The sequence below is a fragment of the Marmota marmota genome, unplaced genomic scaffold (assembly GCF_001458135.2).
Source record: "Marmota marmota marmota unplaced genomic scaffold, marMar, whole genome shotgun sequence".
Classification (NCBI taxonomy): domain Eukaryota; kingdom Metazoa; phylum Chordata; class Mammalia; order Rodentia; family Sciuridae; genus Marmota; species Marmota marmota.
Window position 1 is genome coordinate 1,168,402 of NW_025999927.1, and position 13,422 is coordinate 1,181,823.

Consider the following 13,422-nt stretch of genomic DNA (forward strand, 5'->3'; position numbering starts at 1 on the left):
CCTTCGCGCTCTTCTCCCCCTTCCCCCCCTCCTTCTCCTCCGCCCGCCGCCGCCCGCCTTCTCCCTCCCGCCCCCCGCCTTCTCTCTTCCCGCACCCCCGCAGGCCCCAGGGCGTCGCCGCAGCGGGGAGACGCGGCCCACTCACCGCACTCAGCCGGGTACTGGTCTGTCCAGTCCCCGACTGCGGGCAGCCGCCGCCAGCCGCGGCGTCCTGCTGCTGCCGGTGCTGCAGCTCCTGCTTGAGCAGGGACAGCGGCGAGTAATGCTCTGTAGCCCGCGCGTAGCCCAACGCCGCCAGCAACAGCAGCAGCAGAAGCAGCAGCGGCGGCACCCGGGCCCCCAAGCCGCCCCGGCAGCTGCAGCCGCGGCCGGCAGGTGCCATCTTCGCGCACGGCGCAGGCGCGGCGCGGCGGGCGGGTGGGCGCGGCGCCGCGGCCTCACCCGCCGCGAGTGGTACTCACGGCCGCGCGCCCCGGCCCGCGCATGCGCATAGACTCTGCGGACTTCCGGAGCGGTGTCGTAACTTCCGCCCAGGACCGGAAGGGCACCCGTGGCCATGGGAACGGGCGGGCGCAGCGGTCCGCGGCCGGCCAAGGGCGCGGGGGGCGCAGTCTCGGGCCCCTGCCGGTACCGCTGCATCGAGTGCAATGAGGAGGCGCAGGAGCTGTACCGGGACTACCGCCACGGCGTACTGAAGATCACCATCTGCGTGAGCGCGGCCGGGCGGCGGCGGGGCCCCGGGGCGGGGACGCAGGCTCCGTCGGTCCGGCGCGCGCCTGCGGCAGTGCCAGGAGGACCCGGAGGACGTTCCACTTGAGTGGCGGGTGGGGGGCAGCACTTGGGGAAAGGCCCGTGCTGGAGGGCGAGCGAGGGGAAGTGAGCTCTGACTCTGTAGTCCCGTTGGTCGGCGGCTGCGATGGGCAGGTGGACGGCCACGCAAGTAGGGTGGCGCTGGGCGCTGCCCTTTCTGGGCCCCCTGTCATGGGGGGGCATGCTTGTGTTCCCTTGGCAAACTCTAAGGTCCTGGGGGCTAAAGACAGTGGTCCCAGGTGACCGTCCGGCGTCTTGGATGTGGCTGATCTCAGAGTGCCTGAGAAGGAGCTCTTGCTAGGAACGCACAGCCGCTCGCGGAGTGACTGTCGCTTGAAGGAGTGGGTGCACTAGGAGCAGGAGCTTATGCCGCCTGCTGCTGGTGTTTGCTGGCCTACTTATAAAGATGGGGTTTAGAGAACTTCTGAAGTACAGGCAGGAACCCATTTAAAAATGCAGGAGCATTCCACCGTGAAGGGAGAACGTGTGCTCCGCAGGAATAGCACGGGAGGGGTCTATGAGAGAGCCTTGCCTGTGAATCTGGGGTTGTCAACTCTAGCTTCTGTTTAAAGCTGACACACTCTTTACTCAAGAAGAGAGCCGCAGAAATATGAACTCCTGCCAGGCACAGTGGCCTGTGCCTGTAATCCCAGGTCCTTGGGGATGGCAGAGGCAGAAGCAATGCAAATTCCTGGCCACCCTGGACAACTTAGCAAAACTGTCTCTAAGTAAAATGTTTAAAAGGGTTAGGATTGTAGCTCAGTGGTATGGCACCCCCTCCAGCATGTGCTAGGTCCTGAGTTCAGTCCCCAGCCCCATAAAATCATTCATTCATTCGTCCACTATGACTTCCCAGCCTCTGTTTCATTGGTTGGATTTGAGTTTGAGGAGTGGCACATCTCCCTTGCTGATTTACTTGGGGATTGGACAAACAAGCCTATTTCCTATAATGACATGAATGAAGTGGAGAAGCTCTTCAAATTGGAATTGAATCCAATTTCGTATTGAAGCACAGGGTTAATAATCTTCTAGTGTTTTGGTGTAACTAAAAGGCCATGCCAGTGTGTTTGTATACTGGTTGCTTCTCCTTCCATTTCTGTTTTATCTAGTCAGAGTTTCAAAATGTCTCATTTGAATTGTAGCCACCAGTCTTTTTGCAGTGAATTGTAGCACTGACATAGCTTTGTAATTAGCACTGCTTCCACAAGTCCATGTTCTGCTGGTACTGTAGTACATTGTAGTCAGGTGTTCAGAGAACCCAACTCTATTGAACCTGGTGATCTTTGTGGAAGGCCATTTAGCAGCACATGCTATGGAAACCAAGAAAGCAGTGATTGGTGACCTAGGCCCAGGCCACACACCCCTATTCTCAGAAGCTGAGTAAAGAACAGGACACCATGCCAAGAATCCTGAGCCAACAGGCAGAGGGAAGCCTGGATATTCCTCGTCAGCACTGAGAACAGGAAGGAACATGGGCTCTCTGCTACAGTAGAGACGTCAGAGGGTGCTGCGCAGCCTGGAGTGAGACCATGGCTGAACGCCCTTCTCCAAGTCATGTTTCAGGACCACAACACTGGGGCCATCAAGCCAATGGCAACAGTCGATCAGCGAAGGACACTGTAAGGTTGTCTTTTAACAATTCCTATAGATCAAAGGTAGAGTTGAAAGTAGAATCTTCTGGGAATTAGCCTTTAAGTTGACTATCTTTTAGCTTCCCAAATATGATGTTGAAATTCATATTTCTAACCTAGAAGCTTATATTTAGTCTCTTGTAAAGCCATATCTTACATATAGGAACATTTTTATCTGAATGGAAGTATACCTAAATATGGATGTGGCCTTATTGCTCTACAAGTCTGCTACAGTAGAGACGGTGGAGGGTGCTTAGTCAATCTGAAATTGACTAAGATTTCAGAATGTATAAATTTGCTTGTTCTAACATTATCTGTGTTATTTCAGAAATCCTGCCAAAAACCTGTAGACAAATACATTGAGTATGATCCTGTTATCATCTTGATCAATGCTATTTTGTGCAAAGCCCAGGCCTACAGACATATACTTTTCAATACCAAAATAAATGTGAGTTGTGGCAGTTTTTTAATGTTACTTGGTGATGCTTTTGTATTTTGAAAGACTAAAGTGAAAGAAATTCTGACTGGAGTATGGGTCTTTTCTCAACATGGCTGGAAATTTCTAAAATTAACAGATGTGGATGCACGGAGTGAGCTTTGGCCACTGGCAAGATGCAAACAACTAGTTGTGATGGCTCTTCAGTGGGCTACCTATTGAATGGATTCTCAACAGAATGAAATCAAACAGCTGGGTAGGGAAAGAATCATACCTAAGAGAAATAGACAAACATTAAAAGAAAACTATGAAAAACATAATTTGTTTCATTTCACACTCTGCTGCTAAGGAAATGTATGAGGTGAATATAACAACACTGAGTTGTTAGGAAAGTCCTAACTTTTAAAGTAGTTTTCAAAACATAATCTAGTGTATTGCATGGTAAATGCTTGAGTAGTTTGAGTAGGATTGATGGGTAAAATACAGGACACCCAGAACCTTTGAAAATCAGAAAAACAAAGAAAGGTATGTACCAAATGTTGCATGGAGCACACTTGTACAAATTATTTGTTTGTATATGAAACCTAAATTTAACTGAGTGTCCTATATTTTCATTTACTTGATTTAGCAACCCTAAATTTGCCCTAAGGTAGATATTAACAGTTGATTTATCCCTGCCCCATCCCATAGCTGAGTCACTGGAGCATTGATTCTCAGCCTTGGCTGCACATCTAGGACCATCTGGTTGGCCAGTGGAAGGGGAAATATTCCAAGCTAAGGCCTCCTGGCATCTGCGTGGTCACAGCTCCCCAGGGGTTCCAAGCATCCCTGTGCTCACTGAGAGCCTCTGAGCATGCTGGACTCTAGTGTGGGTCACGCTGGTTGGCGTAGGGGCAGAGGCTCGATTCCTAGGAGGAGCTGGGAGGGGGCAGCTCTTACTACTCAGTAGTCCCTGTTGACCATCAGACATCCAGCTTAGTTTTCCTTTTAACCGTTTTCTTTCAGTATTGATTTGTATTCATCTATCCAGAGGCCTTTTTTTTTTTTTTAGTTCACATTCATACCAACAGTTCCTTCTATGCTGCTTGGAACCTTAGATTAAATGTATTCTCTGACTGTTGTCTGCACCTATATGTGGGTCACATAAATTTTGTGTCAAAAATGTATCAAATGGTGAAATATTTTAAGCAATGATTCTTATGTACATGTTAGAGTTCCCCTAGGAATTGCTATAAAATATACACTTCTAGGTTTTAGTACCAAAGATTCTGACTTAGGACTGTGGCCCTGACATTCGTAATTTGAAAAATCTCCCTATGTGATTCCATTGGCCATTGCTGATTAGGAACCTCTGATTTGGATCCCAGCACAGTGGCGCACACCTATAATCCTAGCGGCTCTGGAGGCTGAGGCAGGAGGATTGTGAGTTCAAAGGCAGCTTCAGCAGATTAACAAGGCACTTAGCAACTTGGTGAGACTCTGTCTCTAAATAAAATATAAAAAAGGGCTGGGGATGTGGCTCAGTGGTTAAGCACTCCTGGGTTCAATCCCCATACCCCCCACATACAAAAAAAAATAGGGCTGGAGATGTGGTTCAGTGGTTGAGTGCCCCTGAGTTCAATCCCTGGCACCCCCACCCCCCAAAAAGGACCTGTGATTTAGGATAGGGCTGTAGCTAGTGGCAGAGCGCTTGTTTCCCTGGCACATATGAGGCACTGGGTTTGACCCTTAACACCACATAAAATAAAATAAAGGCATGCTGTCTGTCTATAACTATAAAAAAAATTAAAAAAAAAAAAACTTCTGATTTGCTGAGCACAGTAACACACACCTATAATCCTAGTGGCTTGGGAGTCTGAGGCAGGAGGTTTGCAAGTTTGAGGCCAGCCTCAACAAATTAGCAAGACCCTTTTTAAAAAAAATAGGCCAGGGGTGGGTAGCTCAATGGTAAAGCACCCCTGGGTTCAATCCCCAGTATCACAAAAGAACCACTGATTTTCAGAATAGATACAACTGGCCACTTTATTGGGCAGTTCTGAATTTGAAAATGGACTACAGGGGACAGTCTTCAAACCTACAGCTGTGCCTATTGATACTTGGTATAACTGAGTGCTTCTTTACCTGACTGAGTGGCAATGTCTTTGACCTTTAGATCCATGGAAAACTCTGCATGTTTTGCTTGCTTTGCGAAGCATACCTCAGGTGGTGGCAGCTTCAAGATTCAACACAGAACACTGCTCCTGATGACTTGATCAGATATGCCAAAGAATGGGACTTCTATCGGATGTTTGCCATTGCTTCTTTAGGTAAGGAGATGCCTACCTTTCCATTCTTATAAACCTAGTACTTAACTATTTTGGCACTGTGGTGCATTCCTGTTATCTCAACAGCTCAGGAGGCTGAGACAGGAGTTCAAAGCCAGCCTCAGCAACTTAACAGGTCCCTAAGCAACTTAGTGAGACCTTGTCTCAAAATAAAATAAAAAGGGCTGGGGATGTGGCTCAGTGGTTAAGCCCCCCAAGGTTCAATACCTGGTACCAAAAAACAAAACTAAGACAAATGGTTTTAATCCTTGGCAAGAGGAGATAGTTAATATAGCACTTGAGACTAAATTTTCAGCTCTACCACTACCCTGCTAGGTGAGTTCATCTAAAAACTTCATCAAAAAACTTTATTTGTTAACAAACATGCATAGAAATAGTCATATTTAATATTAGAAAGTTTCATAAAATGTTTTGAAATGTTGATAAAAGTTGTAATTTTAAATTTCTGATTATCCAATTTGAAGATTATTAAACCCCATCTTTATTAAAAAATAGACTGACAATGCATTAGCCAGCTGCTTAGTACTAATGCAATATATTGAATAGGGAAAGCTTGCAACTTAACTGCCTTGTTCCTTGGGGAAATAGGCTACCCCCCGCACCCAACACATTCATGTTCGGAAAGTTCTTTCTTCAGCATTCAGATTTGTGACTTGTCCTTCTAGGGTCAGAATTATGTGAAATTGATTTCTGTGGCTATTTTCATACTAATTTCCATGGTTCTCTGCTGCTAAATCCTTCAATTAAAGGGCACAGGAACCAACTAGAGTCCCAGCTTCTCAGACAACTGAGGCCAGAAGATCACTTGAGCCCAGGAGATCAAGGCAGCCTGGGCCACACAGTGAGACCCCCTATTAAAAAAAAGAGTTTTGGCTGGACATGGTGGCACACACCTGTAATCACATGCCTGTAATCCCAGCAGCTCAAGAGACTGAGGCAGGAGGATCGTAGGTTCAAAGCCAGCCTCAGCAACAGTGAGGTGCTAAGCAACTCAGTGAGACCCTGTTTCTAAATAAAATACAAAATACTGCTGGGGATATGACTCAGTGGTTGAGTGCCCCTGAGTTCAATCCCTGGTCCCACCCCCACAAAAAGAAAAGAACTTTAAAAATGATAATAATAGATAAATCCTTTGGCTATAACGAATATCATTTTAGTGGTATGAAGTCTCCAGTCCATTCCAATGTCGTATTTCTGGCCTGCGTGTCCTCTCTCTCATCATCACTCCCTTGGTCTTCTCATCTGCCTTCTCAGAACTCCCAAGTGTCTGTCTCTAATCTAGACCTTCTTGATCCTAGACCCTGACCCTCTGCCTTCTCAGCACCCTGAAGCCTTCCACCACACTTCTCAGTACCAACTTATATTTTGGTCAGCTTTTTTGCTTACTACTGTAACCCAAAGACCTGACAAGAACAGTTAGAGGAGGAAAAGTTTATTTTGGGGCTCACACTTCAGAGGCCTCCATCCCAGCCAGCCAGCTCCATTCCTCAGGGCTTGAGGTGAGCCAGAAAGAACATCATGGCAGATATGTGTGGCCAAGGAAAGCAGCTGGGAACATGGCTCCAGGAAGCAGAGAGCTTGGCTCAACAAGGACAAAACATATACCCCAGAAGCACGCCCCCCAGTGACACAGCCTGCCGGCTCTCAGTCACCACCAAGTGAATCCCTTTCAGGGGATTGATGTGCTGATTGGGTTAAGGCTATCATAACCCAATCATTTCACCTCTCGATTTCTTACCCTAGATCTTGGGCAACACCACACATCTAAACCTGCTTTAATATGACACATGTTCCAGAGGAGCCTGATTCTGGAGGTATAACACAGCTCATGGGGAAAAGAGAGCTAAGGACAGGCCACTCAGAATGCATGTGGGTGGGTGAGCAGAAGGTTAACAGTCCTACCCACAGCAGTCGCACAGGTGAGGCCCCGTTGGGCAGGGTCTGACAGATGGTGCAGTCCCATGGCCCCAGGATGCCAGGGCAGCTGCTGCCTCCCCTAATCTGGACTCCATATTTCAAGAATATTTTCTAGAGTATAAGAAATTGCACTCAGATATATTATTAAAATGAATAAGGGAAGTCTTTTAGTTTAGGTAACAAAACATTCCAAGTCTTGTCGATGCCTAGTGGGAAAACAGACCAAAACAGTGCCTGCAGGGGCCTCAGAACAGCTCCAGGCCTCAGACCTGGCAGCCTTCGTTGGCCCTTTGACTCCCTCTGCCCAGAAGCCTTCACAGAGTGGGCTACCATTGTCTCTCAGAGCTGCTTTTTTTCAGGGGACGTTGACAGGCTTGGTTAGAGTATGTTGACATGTATTTGTTGGCTCCTGTTGGCCAGGTGAGACACAAAGGCCAGGGCGCTGGGGAGAAAGAGGGTCTGGTATTGTGGAAACATTCCTGTGGGAGTCAGGGGATCTGTTGTAGTTTGGAATTGAGGGTTGCTTGTTCTGAGGGTGTAGTTTGGATGGAGATATTCAGGGGATCAGTCATAGTCTGGAATTGAGGGTTGCTTGTTCTGAGGTGTAGTTTGGATGGAGATATACATGTTTTCATTTCCTGTTTCCTCCCAGAACAGACTGCCTTTTTCATTGGCATTTTTACTTTCCTGTGGGCAGAACGACCTAGGACAACAAAGAGAAAGCCCCACTTTATTTTGTTGCTTAAAGCGCTGCTGTTGTCAAGCTACGGGAAGCTCCTGCTGATCCCGGCTGTCATCTGGGAGCATGACTATACTCCTCTGTGCCTCAAGCTCATCAAAGTGTTTGTGCTGACGTCAAACTTCCAGGCGGTCAGAGGTAAGCTTCTGCTCTGCTCCTCTGCCTCCCACCCACAGGGAAGGTGAAGCCTTGCTTCTGGGCCTGCGGAACCCTGTGGTTGCTTCTGGGGCCGCAGAAGGCTGGCGTGCCTGTAGTCCCTTGCGCAGGCGGGTGCTCAGGGTTCATTCACTGTGACCAGGTGCCCTCATCTGCCCTCCCCCTGTCCTGTGAGACTCGTGGGTGGCCTTTGTTGCATTACTTTGTGAATGAATTCACGGGACTGCAAGGGCTGAGTGGCATGGCCAGAATTAACAAGGCCAGGCAGTTGCCACCCCAGGATGCATGCCAGGCATGGGCATCCACAGCAGGCAGCACCTGCCACGCCAGGAAACATGTCTCCCATTCTTCCTGTCACCATTTTAATGACTGTTTTCTGATGCTGTCACCATCATACTTACCCTCTTGCAAATGTGACCTTGAGACTATGGTTCTCCTCTGTTGCTCTCTTTAGAACCCGGGAGTCTGCTTTTTGTTTTTCCAAATGTTGATGAAACTGTGTCTCTCGATTTTTTTTTTTTTTTTAAGAGAGAGAGAGAGAATTTTAATATTTATTTTTTAGTTATCGGCAGACACAACATCTTTGTTTGTATGTGGTGCTGAGGATCGAACCCGGGCCGCACGCATGCCAGACGAGCGTGCTACCACTTGAGCCACATCCCCAGCTCTCTCTCGATTTGAGAAGCTCAGTTTGTTAAGAGCAGTAGCTTTGATTCTCTCAAAGGCTTGCTGATGGAAGTGCTAGAAAAGGAAGCAAGCAGAGAAATATAAACAGTGTACATGTCCTAAGAACATCTTTGCCAAACAGCTCACACTCACAGAATTCACATTCCAGTGTCATTGAGACTCCTAAGACTGTGTTGGCTGCCTCTTCTTTCACAGTGGCCCTGAGCATCAACCGGAAGCTGTCCCTGCTGGCCATCCTGAGTGGCTTACTGCTGGAGAGCTCCACGGTGTGCCTTTTCCAGAGGCTGGAGTGGGATGTTGGCAGCGACTGTGCCATCTATAAGTCCCAGGACTTCTGAAGGTACGGGCAGCCTCAGGCCTTCCCAGCCTAGGCAGCCTGCACCACCTGGGCACCTCAAGTCTACAGCCCGTGGCTCTGGGCCCTTCACTCGGGTCCACATTCCTCCTCCTGACAGCAGCATCCCTGCTTGCATTACCTTGGATCCTGCCCTCACAGAGCAGGGTCTGCCCTAAAGCTCAGCCTCTGCAACTGCCTGCAGCCCTCTCTTGCCCTGCCCAGCGAGTCCCCTGCCTCCCCACCTGCTTTTCGCTGCCTCCCCACCCGCTCTTCGCTGCCTCTCTTGCCTTGTCCCTTCATTTCCACCTCTCCTCTGCTTTTGGCCTACTCTGCCACTGTTTGCTCATACCTAGAGCCTGTAGGCAGCGGCCAAGCAGTGCTGCAGCCCTCCAGACACCCCACTTCATCTGGTGGCCTGCATCTTCGCCTGTTCTGCTCTTTTCACCCTCTCTTGCAGGCGGCTGTGGCTTCAGCTGCCCTTCTCCTCCATGGGGCATCTTTCCTCTGCCCACTACCTGTGCCCAGCAGTTGGCCTGAGCCTGCCTCTTCCCCACGCTCATGACTCCTGTGTAAAATGTGCTTTCTCAGGCACAGTGGACACACCTATAACCCCAGCCACTCCAGAGCCTAAGATGGGCTGTTGTAAGTTTGAGGCTGTCTTCCAAGATATAAAGAGAACCTGTCTCAAAAAGTAAAGAGCTCAGGATTTGATTAAGTGGTAAAGAGCCTCTGGATTCAATTCCCAGGACCAAAAATAAATAAATGAAAGAAGGTTCTTTCTCCCAGAGTCTCGGGAATTCTGTGGCCTTAAATTTCCCAAGGCAGCTGGCTGCTGGCTGCTCTTCAGGATCTTGCTCCTTCTGAAGCAAACCTCCCTTTCCCCTTCTGCCAGGTCTCTTGCCCTGAGTGCCTCCTCTGCCCTCGGCCCTCTTCCTGTCTCTTATGTGCACCTCTGTGCATGTTCCTTCTAGGGCACCCCTGCCAGCTCTTCCTCTTGCCAGGTCACTGGGCACTGTCCATTGCTCCTATGTAATGACCAGATGGGCCTTTCTTCCATTTCCTAAAGTCAGCCAGCCTAAAACTGAACTCCCTGGGATCTGTGCCCCCCAAAATAATGCTTGCTGATGGCTTTCCTCAGGCAGTGCCCCTCCTGTCTCACTCCGCCTCCTGCCTAAAGGCCTTCAGCCTGCTGGTGCCACCTCAGTCCTCCCAGAGCACCAGGCAGGGGTGCCCCTCAGTCTCCTGTCACCTCTTCCTGCTGACCTAGGAGCACCTTTGGTTTCTTCTGGGACGGGGCAGGACCCTGGCACTGCCCGCTGAGGCTCCTCTCTGCACTCCACCCCCTGCAGGTCTGCTCTCCAGCTCCGCTGCTGCCCCAGGAGCCACGCCGGGCAACTGCACTCCTGCTCACTGGTTCCTGCCCACCCATGGCAGCTGTGTTCCCAGGATCTGCCTGGATCAACCCAGTGCTGGCATTTCGTCCCGTTTCACAAGTATTTCTATTTGTCACTGTCAGTGTGATTCACAGTTAGGGAAGCCCTGTCCTGCTATACTTCATCTCCCACCTGCACCCAGGCTCTTGCTGCCCTACCCCCTCTCGGGGTGCTCTGGAGAGGCCCTGCAGCAGCCCCTCCCGGACTGTCAGCTGCACGTGCCTTTCCAGGACCCCTCCTCTGCCATCTGTGGAAGGCAGGACCGAAGCCAAGCTCTGTCCTGATGAGCAAGTGAAGCAAAGATAAGAGGCGGAGATGTGGAGTAGAAGCCCTCACACTGCAGCCCGCCGGCCAGCAGCAGCCCACTCAGCCAACAGGTCCACTCCTGAGCCCCACACAGGGCAAGGTTTCATCCCTTGGGGTGGTCATGTATTTTCAATTGAAATGTTAGGTTACTGGCTTAAAATGATGATATTTTATGTTCTTGAAACAGCAGAAACACTTTCCTCTTAATAAAGTCTTTCAACTGAATTTTTAAAAATTTTTAATGTAGTAATTAAATTACTTTTTTAAATTGTCAGATGCAGGGCTGGGGATGCAGCTTAGGGTAGGGTAGAGGGCTTGCCTTAGTATGTGTGAGGCCCTGGGTTCAATCCCCAACCCTGCAAAAAACAAAAAAAGTTTGGGGTTCTAGCTCAGTAAAGCACATGCATGTCCACGTCCTGGGTTCAATCCCCAGCCGTAAAAATAAAAGGTATTTTGACCATCTACAACTAAAAAAAAAAAAATTTTAAGTATTTAGAAAAAGAAAAAGATACAAAATTAAGTCACTTTTAGATATCCTGCCTTTATTAAAAACCATGAGCACTCCAGCCACCTGGAAGTCCTGCCTCATCCGCAGCCATTGACGAGCTGTCCTACAAATGGACGGAGTCCACTGCTTGCTCTTGAGTTTCAGCAGAGCTGAGAACCAGCAGGGGAAATGCACAGGAGGCGCACACGGCAGACTGACACGGCCATGGAGACGGACAGAGGCCTTTTGTTAAAGGCTTCCTCCAGCAGTGTTTGGAGCCTCTGAACCACATTGGGGAGAAAACAACATGGTGTATGTTTGCCAAAGAAAGAATATTGCAGCTATTACAAGACAGAGGCACGAATCAGGAAATCCGAAGACAGTTTTATAACCAGTCTTAGAATGGCTAAAGGATCTGCTCAAGGTCACAAGTGACCAGGTTGGGTCCTTTTTAGTCTGTGCCTTGGCTAATACAGGGCCCCTAATGTTGGCCTGTTGGTAGTCTAATGGTGGCTCTCTGAAAGTTGGTATGAAGAAGGAATGCTTACCGGTCTTCAAATATAGTACAGGAAGTAAAGAATAAAAGACCTCTTTCCTCCTGTTTTTGTGCCGGGGACTGAACCCAGGGGTGCTCTACACTGAGCTGCACTCGAGCCCTTTTACTTTTTTGAGACAGGGTTTCGCTAATTTGCTGAGACTGGCCTACAATTTGTGATCTTCCTGATGCAGCTTCCTGAGTCCCTAGGATTACAGGGGTATGCCACTGTGTCCAGCTAAAAGGGTTTTTAAAAAAATGAGGAATCCAATAACTGGAACCACATCTAAATACACCTTAGGGTTAGGCTCTGACAGCCCCTTTTCTGCAGGAACACCTGAGACCCTTGAAGGTTACAATATGCCTTCCTGATATCTAACTATAACCTGTCATTCTAAAATTGGGAACAGATTCTGAAGGGGAAAGTTTTTAACTTCAGACTAAGTCTCAAATATTTTCTGGCTCCTGAAGGGCCAACAGAGGGAAAACAGTACCAAAGCAAAAGACCTGGCTGCCCCAAACAGGATTCTGCTTCCTTATTTCTACTTAATGACTGTGTATACTGCTTTGTGCCAGGCACCAGTCAGAAGCCCTGAAGACGCCTGTGATTAGCTCACCTGCTTCTTGGGAGCCATCAGGAAATGCTGAGAGGGTGGGGAGAGAACAGCCTCAGGTCAGCAGGTGTGCCACCTACGGGTAGGCCAGGGAGCTGCTGCCCAGGACTCCGCGTTTGGTGGCTCTGGCTGCCACAGCAAATGACCACACTGCGTGTCTTAAAGCCACCGGTGATGCTCCCACCCCTGGAGGCAGAAGTTCAGAGTCGGTTTCACTGGGCCCAGTGGAGGTGTCGGCAGAGCCAAGCTTCCTCTGGAGGCTCAGGGAGAACCTAGGCTTCCTCGCTGCTGTCGACCCCTCACCCTCGGCTAGCCGCTGCAGCACTCCAGCCTCTCCCACCCCCACAGGGCACCCCATAGTGTGTCAGGTGTCCCTCTACTTCCCATAAAGCACCTGTGATGGCATTGAGGACCCATGTGGGTAATGAGAACAATCTCCCCACATCAAGATTGCTGAAGACCCTGCAAAGGCCCTTCCACCAGATAAGGTCCCGTCTACAAGTTCCTGAGACTCCTTGACTAGGCATCTTTGGGGGACCAGTTTTCAACCTGCCACAAAACCATTTGGCTAACAGGGGCTCCCCCACAGTGACACCCCCTTTCAGGTTTGGGCAGGACTCCTATGGAGACAGCCTTTATCTGTGACCTCATCAAAGGATAGGAAGGCAGACATCAGGGCAATACAAGGAGCCCTTTGCCAGGCAGCCTTCAATGAAGCGCACCGCCCTCCTGGAGCTGCCAGGCCTCTGGGCTGCCCTGGACCACATGTCTGCACCAGCCAAGAGGCAGACTTGGCGCAGCTCTGAAGATTCCCTTGCAACATCCACAGAATGCTGTTGAACCCCTCCCAGTTTCCCAGAAGACACCTGGCACGGACAAACCCAGCAGGGATGCCAAGCAAGCACCTGCCCAGAGGTGAGCCTCTACCTTCTGTCCCTGGGCTGTGCCTTGAACTCCTTACAGCATGCCCCCAGTCGTGCTGAATCCCCCAACTTCCCTCACCTGCCCTG

The 13,422-nt window shown here is 49.6% G+C and overlaps 2 protein-coding genes across 2 annotated transcripts in view; one reads left to right on the forward strand and one right to left on the reverse strand.

The window, feature by feature from the left end:
• Positions 1-418, reverse strand: part of Ttc13 (tetratricopeptide repeat domain 13) — a 70,093-nt gene extending 69,675 nt beyond the window's left edge. Inside the window, 2 exon segments of the mRNA XM_015504320.2 lie at positions 146-181; positions 184-418. Coding sequence (XP_015359806.2) covers positions 146-181; positions 184-382 — 235 coding nt within the window. The 5' untranslated portion in view covers positions 383-418.
• Positions 419-525: 107 nt separating this feature from the next.
• Positions 526-11,013, forward strand: Arv1 (ARV1 homolog, fatty acid homeostasis modulator). Its single transcript, XM_015504321.2, has 6 exons — positions 526-709; positions 2,770-2,889; positions 5,030-5,183; positions 7,771-7,995; positions 8,896-9,040; positions 10,387-11,013. The coding sequence occupies exons 1-5, from the start codon at positions 557-559 to the stop codon at positions 9,036-9,038; spliced, it is 795 nt and encodes a 264-aa protein (XP_015359807.1). The 5' UTR covers positions 526-556; the 3' UTR covers positions 9,039-9,040; positions 10,387-11,013.
• The last annotated feature ends 2,409 nt before the right edge of the window (positions 11,014-13,422 follow it).